This window comes from Cryptomeria japonica, chromosome 1 (genome assembly GCF_030272615.1).
Source record: "Cryptomeria japonica chromosome 1, Sugi_1.0, whole genome shotgun sequence".
In the NCBI taxonomy this organism is placed as follows: Eukaryota; Viridiplantae; Streptophyta; class Pinopsida; order Cupressales; family Cupressaceae; genus Cryptomeria; species Cryptomeria japonica.
The window spans coordinates 595,747,303-595,757,237 of NC_081405.1; the positions used below are offsets into that span (position 1 = coordinate 595,747,303).

General features: G+C 30.8%; 1 protein-coding gene across 1 annotated transcript; it reads left to right on the plus strand.

The window, feature by feature from the left end:
* Positions 1-7,629: 7,629 nt before the first annotated feature.
* Positions 7,630-8,805, plus strand: LOC131028584 (extensin-like). Its single transcript, XM_057958899.2, has 2 exons — positions 7,630-8,313; positions 8,485-8,805. The coding sequence occupies exon 1, from the start codon at positions 7,655-7,657 to the stop codon at positions 8,285-8,287; it is 633 nt and encodes a 210-aa protein (XP_057814882.2). The 5' UTR covers positions 7,630-7,654; the 3' UTR covers positions 8,288-8,313; positions 8,485-8,805.
* The last annotated feature ends 1,130 nt before the right edge of the window (positions 8,806-9,935 follow it).

Genomic DNA, 9,935 nt, shown 5'->3' on the forward strand with positions numbered 1-9,935 from the left:
ACCAAAACACAGAAAATATTTTTTTTAAAGGAATAATAATACATCAACCATGTTTTAGCTCAATACAACACTAAGTAAATTTATTACATAGCATATATGAATTATAAGAATGTTTAGTGGAATAATTAAACACATCTCATAACAATCCTCTAAGGGTTCCCTAACATTTCTACTAAGTTACCCCCGGTACCAGTAGCAGTAGAAGAAATAAACACCCTAGACTAGTTTCCAATAAGTTTAAAACCCTTGCATCTAAGCCTCAAGGGTTGGGCCCACTATGTTTGACAAAGACAAAATTGGGGAAAATAGGGGAATCAAAGGGTAAAGTCAAAGAAGAAATTAAACTTGACATCCCTCTCAATGTGGACCAAGGGGACCCGAGAGAGAATAAAATTGACAAGGACTTTGAGGTGCTCCTAGCAAATTCCACTAACGACGAGGAAAAATTATTTCACTGGGTTAACAATGAAAATCATCTTTTAAAGGAAGGCATTAAAGATATAGTTAATACTTTTACTGAGAATCCCATGCCAGACAAGACTGATAATATTCTCAGAATGACCCCAAAACTCACTAAGGATATCAAAGTTATGAAAATAGAATACGAGTCTAAGATTGTTCAGCTGGAAAAGATTATGGAGGATATTAAGGGCAACTTGAGGAAACCGGTTGAGATAAGAAAAGAAGCTATGAGAAGTAGTGCAAAAGGTCTGAGAAAGGTTAACATGATGATGATTGTTGAAAGAGACTAACCAATTACCAGTGTCCCACCTTTAGTGGCTAAACTAAAAAAGAAGAAACTGGATTCAAGTTCGCAAGGGGTAGATATGCAGGTTACAACTAGTCCCTATACTAGAGCAAGGAGCAGAAACTAGGAGAGGAGAGTAACAAGATTTATTATGGAAGAGCTCGAGGAGATTAATAAGAATATGATACAGAATAACTTTGACCTCATGCATTCTTTAGTTTAGTTTTTTTCCTATTTGTGCTGCTAGTGCTTAGTCTCGGTATCGCTATTGGTTTTGGTTTTGTGAGTTTTTCCCTTGTTTTTGTAGATGTGTAGCTGTTCTTTTTGGACTGGTTCGCTACTAATTTAATCTTTTATTTTTATGTATGGATTTGGTTTTTGGGTCCCTATAGAACCTGTTTATCTTAATAAAACACATTCATTAATCATATAACTCATCATATAAAGGCTTAGGCTAAGTTCATTTGAAAGCACCAAATGAAAGATTCATATGATAACTTTCATAAAAAAATAAGAACATACATATAATCCACATGAGTACATTCACTTACAAGTTATCCATTAATACAAATTCATATATTACACTTGTCCTATTATAATTCCTTTCCACTTGGAATATCCGATTTAAAAATATAAATATACAATTACATGTTCTATTACATCACTTCTAAAAGATGCACGTCAATAACATTACAATGGTAGAACACTCTACACTTAAATGTGAAAATACTAGAATATAAGGCAAGATCCATCCAAATGTATATGAATTAGAATTGCACAAAAACCCAATGGATAGTAAACACTACCACCCAGCCATGTAGAACCCATAGGTCCACCCCCCATGCTAGAGATAGATACAAGGCCTCAAAATGCAAGCAAGAAGGCTAGAGATAAAAGAAACTGAACATACACCACAACCAAGATATGCAAGACATTGTTGCACATGATAAGAAAGAAAGGATAACAACCAAAAGACTTCCGCAACCAAGGACTACTAGAGGCTTACACATAAAAGAAAATGACACCATATGATACTAGGATACATGAAGGAGAGAGTGTCATCACATAGTCTCTCATGATTTACCTTGGTAGTCTAACCCTCTCCTAACTCCAAACCCGGACCCACATGGATAACTCATGTGTAACCTTACAATCCTTCCATAGTGTCAAGGTATTGTATGATCATGCTAGTTCCAAATGCTTCTTCAGATGGACAAGCCTTCCCAATCTCATCCTCTATCTATACAAGCACATCAACCCATGCCTGGGGCACCAAAATATTATCTTATTAGTCTATAAAACCCAACCCAAATTTTTATTATTACCTTTATCACTTATTATCAAACTACTCTCTTGTGAGTTACCCTGGTAGCCACTTAAGGCCCTAGTCCCCATAGAGAGCCACTGCCCCTTAATGCACCAAGATAACCTATTCTCTATGGCTCAAAAGAAGCATCAAAAAATATATGATATACAAATACAAACATCAAGAATCCATAAACATGAATAGATTGCACAATTTGCAAAAAGGACTTCCAAACAAGGACCAATCGCAAAGTCAAGTCTTGAAACTAAATCATAACTTTAGATCAATCTAACCAAAATAGGTTCAACCAGACACAAAATTATAAAATCGAAAGGAAACATAGTCACATATAGCCTATGGGACTAACTCGGGGTCAAAATTGACCAAAAATATAAACCAAATCAAAACCCAGAAAACCTACGCAATTTCTTGAAAATGTAGAAAAATATTGAAAAACGTAGCATAATACTTGAAATTGAATTTCGACAAAAAAACATTTGAAAAAAGCCTGATAACATCAAAAGCACATAGAAAAACCAAACATAGGAAATCATATAGGGTTTTCAATCAAGTATAAAGAAAAATAGATCAACTGAAACAATCAATCCACACACCCGGTTTAAGCATATAGCACTCTTTTCAAAACACAAATAAAGAGTTGATTTTAGACAATAAATATTAAAAAAAAACATTCCTTGATCCCCCTAATAATTAATTTCAATAAAAAATGCAATTAATACTGAGATCAAAACTAGGAAATAGGAACCTATCTGGAAACCTGGGAAGAATGATAGGAGAAAAAAAGAGAATTTTGTAGATGAAACGCTTGACGTGAATCCTCTTCAAATTAGCAACAAAATTCCAACAAACAAGACCGAATCAATCCAATCCAAGCTCCAAGCAAACTCAAAATAGCAATCTTTCAATCAATATAGGAAAACTGCAAAACCTTCTACAAAATTATCCTTCATAATTATGCACAATTCACAATCATAATTCATCTTACAAAACTTCATGAAAATAAAATGTAAAATAAAACTCCTATAAAGAAAATATATATAAAACTCAACTACAACCTAAACAAAGCTTCACAAAAACATGCACAAAAGAAAAGAAAAACCCTAATTCGAAAATCATAAAAAAATATCACCTAAAAATATTAAATCAATAATATTAAATTAATTTCCAAAATAAAAATCCACACAAATCAATTAAACAAAAATAATTAAATATTAAATCACCAATTAAAAATCCCCTAAAAATAGTTAACTCCCACTTGAAAACCAATAAAAGAATAAATAATTAATTCTAATTAAAAAATAAATTATCCATAAAAAATAGGACAACTAATTCCATCAAATTAAAACAATTAGTTCCATAACAAAATAAATTTTTTACAATAAAATAATTCCCAAAATAAAAATAGTCACATGCAAAATAAATCACTTAAAATTAAATATCCAATAATTGGAATATATTTAATATTTTGAAAATATAATTAAAGCAACAATAAACAATAATTAATTATTAATTTAATTTATAAAACATAGGTTATAATTAATATTAATAATTATGATAACATAAAATATTACACAAAAGTAAATCATAAAATAATACAAATATCAAAACAAGACTCGCCACTGACAACAAGGTGATTAAATATTGGCTATAAGACAAATCTGATGGGATAAAAAAAAGACTAGATAATTGTCCCTAGGTTAGGACAATGGCTAGGGCTAGATACAATCTAGGCTTTGTATAATCTCTTGTACTACGATTGGGATTTAAAGATGTGCATAGACCTATGGGACTAGGTGGAGTCAATGTCAAGTACCTACAACTTACACAAAACATTTTGTATATAAACATATATATAGCGACATCATATGGAGCTCACGAATGAGTAATATGAAATCATTCCCTTCACCCTAAACCCCAAGAAAATAATACAATAAAGATCTATTCTACACATAAAATATAATTAATAGTCAACATTCACCTGTTGCTAAAAATAACAACTGCTAAAATAGAAAGTTTTTCCAAACATAGAACTAGGCCAATCAGAGACACGGTGAAATTTGCTAAAAATAGACTTACTAAAAATAGATACTGCTAAAAATAAATACTACTAAAAATAGTAAGTTCATGAAAAATGCCCAAATCTCACTGGTAGACTCTTTGAAATATTTTCTTTTCTACACTTAATCATAGATTAACATCTCATAAAACATCAATAATAAATCACCAATATATAATCCAAATCATAAGTATGTCATCACTAACATCAATATGTCCATCTCAAATAAAGTATAACAGTAATAATGTCCTGAAACATATAATCATCATAAAATAGTCCAATAACATGGATCACATGAATGTATCCATACACACACACATGAATGAAATAAACCACAGATAATGAGTCAAACATAGTCTAACAAGTCACATTAATAAACATATAAAGAAAAACATGGAGGGGCACTACAAGAACCCACTTGGAGAAGAGAAAAGTCACACATTTGTCCAATTCCTAAGTCATTAATTGTGTCATTCTAGGCATCCACATGTGGGAAAAATTATATTAAATAATTATGTTCACAACCAACCTTTGTTATTCCTAGTTTAACCCATCGCCCCTTATAAATGCGTTACACACAATAATATGAATAAATATTACAAAATATTTCTCCAATACACCCTAAGCACATTAGGACACTTTCCAATGATGTTGGAACCATATTATATGATTCCCAAGGTAGACGAAATCTTAATCCTAACAAATCTAGAGACCATTGGTAAGTAAAAGACTTAACAATGCTGGTGGAAGATTCTCACAAAAATAAAAAGTTATTATAGATTCTTAGGATATTGTAGTCTTATTGAAGATTGTTCATGATAATTGGATCCCAAACATATGATATGTATTTAGAACAAGGATACATAAAATAAATGCTAAAATAATAATGTTTTCTATTATCCCTATATGTAATAAAGAGAAGTTGAAGATGTTCATTCTTGAAATATCAAGAAAATAATAAAATATAAAAAATAACAGAGAAAAAGAAATAGAACAACAAACTAGCCCTTGAACATACAGACCAATAGTGTGTAAAATTCTTCAAAATGGTAGTGGCAAATGCTCGCAAAACCAAAGAATTGTTATAGATTCCTAGGATGTTGTATTCCTATTGAATATTTTTCAAAATAATTGGAGCCATAATATAGTTTGAGAGTATTAATTTATTCAAAATTAGGGGATCTTAAAAAAAAAATCCAATATTACAACCTATGCAAGTTGCATACACACAAATCTACTTGATAGAAAAAATAGATGTAGAAACGCAATACTTTATTAATTTGATTTATATTATTGTAGATTTTTTATATGAATTAATATATATAAATGATTTTTTTTATCACACTTATCTCAATTATGATCTCACACAACCTTCATTTGTTATACTACCCCTATTTAAAATAGTGGCTTTGTGATCATTCTTTATCTCTTGTATCCATATAACTATTATGACTAGACCCTAATTAATGTCATTTCCCATATGTCTTTTAAATAAATTTTCATCATATCTTTATTGGTTTTAAATAGCTAAGAAAAATCTTGTAAATGCTCCATGCAACTATTTAAAAAAAATGGTGTTGCCTTGCATCAACTGATAACCTGAAAGAAGATGAAATGACTAAGTTAACTATTGTCAATATCTCACACAATCTCAAATATTTTCAAAAGAATTTTACAAGTTAAATTGGCTAACAAAAAAGGTTTCCATGGTCCCTAAAATATTAAAAATAGCTAAACGAAAGGAAAGTAGAAGACCAATCACTAAAATTTAACATGAAATATAACTCATAAGCTAATAATAAACATATGTCATGCAACATTATTATTTTCACTCCCTACTATAGTGAAGGCCTAGATTTGATAGTCTAGCTTATCTATCAATAAATTTGTCTCTATAGTTTAATTTTTTTTGCATGACATTATTTATAATGCAACATATATATATATATATATATATATATATATATATATATATAATGAAATAATTATTTTTTGTTAATTATAGTGAATCGTGGACACTGTCTTCTACAATCCCTTTCAACTACCTTTAAAAAGTACAAACATGTGTATATATAAAAATAGATTACATAATATCAATGGTCAAAATTTAAGTAAATTAAATAGGATACAAATATGTATTCCATTAAAAAGATATATCTCTTCAAGAGTGATCTAAAGAAAATAAAGTGGTGTGCATAAACATAAATGCAAATTGCATTGTATCATTGGCAAAGATTAAATGGATTTCATTAATATCAATACTCTATGCATTCCCCTAACATTGGTAGGGATAATTAATAAATCTGTATTGTTGTATGAAAAAGTCTTGGTCTGAAGACAATTAACTACTACTAATTATTTTCTTACAAGCGCTGGTTTCTTTCTCTTCTGTTGATTTTTTCTCTAATTTTTTCCAGCTTGTCGGTTTGTCCTTAAATTCTACAAATTGTAACTTTGAATGATGTAGAAATTGAATTTTTGTGAACTACTAAAAGCTTAAGAAGATCATTAGTTATATATAAAATTTACTATAATCAAGAACTTAGCAGTATTTAGACTTCATTTCTTAAGTTCAAAGATTTAGAAGAATAAAAAAGTTTAAGTCATAGAAAAAACTATTGAAAAATAGTATATTTAAATTTTAAAATAATAAGAATTAAAAAAGATTAAAGAAGAAAAGCTATAGATGTGTTGTATTTCTGGATACAACTGTATGAACATTTTTTAAATATAAAAATAGAAGAAAACTTTTTAAATATATTTTAAGATTATAATATTGATTTTTCAGATACAAATTTCAATATTAATTAGTCTTTAACATTTGCTAATATGAATTAAATATATCAACATAAAGTCGTAAGACTATTTAAATACAGACAAGCGGTCATTTCACGTGGCAAGACATAAATCTAGCAAATTTAAATATCAAAATTCGGCAAAATTTTAATTACAAGATAATAGCATCCTCGGATGACATTTTTTATTCCGTCAGTAATTAATCAAATCTGCTATACACAGTTCAAATATTTCATCAGTATAAGGTCAGCAATATCTAACTAGAATGTTCCTTTGATCTGATTCACAAGGAAAAAATTGTCTCAAACTAACTGTTTATAGCTTTCTTTGTAGTGTGAACTAAAAGACATAAGGTGGTCATCAAGTAATTTATTATAAGTGCTTTGCGCCATTTGATATCTATTAAAGTCAATGCAAGTAGCTTATGATCTGAGGCTGCATTTATTATCTTCTTGACCAATTCCAGTGGAAATAAATAAATATTGATCAGCGTGGCACAGCTGTGTCCCTTATTGTCAATGAATTGTTCAAATATTTCAATCACCCATAGATTAAAAATTATATCTGATGTAAGACTTCCATCCCTGTTTGGATACCTACTACTTGACCGGGGCTAACGCTGAAAAGTATGCCTTTGTATTTACAGATTATCACCTATAAATACACTGAACTACAACCTCATAAAATAACTGGAATGCAGTGGACTGCAACAACAGAATTTGGAATTATGGCGTTTGTAATTGCTTTGGCGTTGTCTATGGTGGCCTTGGCTGCTGCTGAATACGATAATTATTCACCTCCTCCTGTTTATCAATATCAATCTCCCCCTCCTCCTTACTATTATAAGTCTCCTCCTCCATCTCCCTCACCCCCTCAACCATCGCCACCTCCTTATTATTACAAATCTCCACCTCCTCCATCTCCTTCACCTCCTCCACCGTACTACTATAAATCTCCACCTCCCCCATCTCCTTCACCTCCTCCTCCATATTACTACAAGTCCCCACCACCACCTTCCCCCTCTCCTCCTCCTCCATACTACTACAAGTCCCCACCTCCTCCATCTCATTCACCTCCTCCTCCATATTACTACAAATCCCCTCCACCACCATCTCCTTCACCTCCACCACCATACTATTACAAATCCCCACCACCTCCATCTCCATCTCCTCCTCCCCCATACTACTACAAGTCCCCTCCACCACCATCCCCTTCACCTCCCCCACCATATTATTACAAATCCCCACCACCACCATCTCCATCTCCTCCTCCTCCATACTACTACGAATCCCCACCACCACCATCCCCATCACCACCACCATACTTCTATAAGTCTCCACCACCTCCACCAAAATATTGATTCGTTCTGACAATCAATGTTATGAGGTAAAATTTTATCATTTGTTTAAGTAGTTACCTTGCACCATTTGTTCTTCAAAATCCATCAAATTTGAAATTCAATGTTTAAATTCAGTTCAAACTTATCTTAGAAGTTCAAAAGAATATATTATAAAGAGCTAAATTTCCTTATCTTTTTCTTTGACTTTGTGTACGCAGAACTGCTGGAGTATGTAGTTCTCAATCTACTCGGTCATTATTTTCTCATTAGTGATCATATGACTATCATCAAATAAAGATTGAAAACAAGTCTATCAAGATTTGTTCTGAAATAAGCAGCATCATGTAAAATCTGAGATCTGTGATAGTGCTTGCTGTAGGTAATAAGGGGAAAGCCGTTGCCAAGACTTCTGTCGTCTCAAAGGAAAACCCCATTGTTGTTTGTTCCCTGCGCTCAGGGAAGGACAGTTGATTAATTCATTAGTTTATTATTGCATTCCTCTTCCCAAGATAATAATATTATTGTTTTCTTTTTTCATACATTATTAATGTATTCAGTTTTATTCATGGATAAATATGGGGGATTTTTTCAGTATTAAAATGTTTCTTGTATACTTTATTGTGCTTAATTATACCAATTATCCTGGCGGAATTGGGACTTGGCCACTGTTTTAATCAAATTAATTTTATTTTTTTAAGTTTAAAAAACTATTCGTCTCATGGAAGCGAGTCAAATAACAGTTAAAAAACTATTCGCCTCATGTGACACAATGCGCTACAAAGTATCTTGAAAAAATAGATGTATTATTCTTTGCTCATTTTATAAGTGAGGTTGTGACATTGTATCATCTTTTTTAAGAATTTTCATATTCTATTCAAGAAAAGAAAGCTTTCTTTGTTGTGCCAAAAGGGTTGGATTGTCTTTGTAAAGAGGCTTCTTTAGCACTAAGATGTCAAAATTAGTGTTCTCTTAAAAGCGTTTCAAAATATTTGATTTGAATCTTGATTCCATTTCAAAATCATCATGTTGTTTCTGTCATTGATTTGGAACTTGATTCCATTTCAACTTCATTTTCATATTAGATCTTCGATTAAATTTTCCCTCTAGTTCTTATAAACACATCCTTGAAACTTTTATAGATACAAATACTAATATATAATGAAATTAAATTAAGTTTAAATCTTGTCATTATTTTTTTCAAGATTCTTTTACAATAAAACAAGCCAACATCTAATTTACTTAGTCAATTTTTGGTATGGAGGAAGAGTAGGCTTCATTTCCGATATAGGTGTGAGGCGTGATTAGTTGTCTATTGGAACGAGTCAAGATCAAATTTGCACACGGCATTTAAATTATCATTTTTTTAACATACCAGGGTTGAATTTTTTTTTTCCTTTTTTTAAAGAATGCTGCAAAGACTTTTAATAATTGCATTTTCAGTCGTCCAAGAATCTTCTCACATCGAGAAAAAGAAGATATTAAACTTCTAAATGTATTAAATGGTCTACTCCAGTGCATTTATTTGGTCAATTTTGTACGATATCTTGGAAACCAAATTATGTCGAGAAAGATTCACAATATTTGTTTTGTTTGTTGTCATATTGCATTTTTTTATGAAATGGTGAAATTTATATTAAATATATATTATTTTTAAAAGTATATTATATTA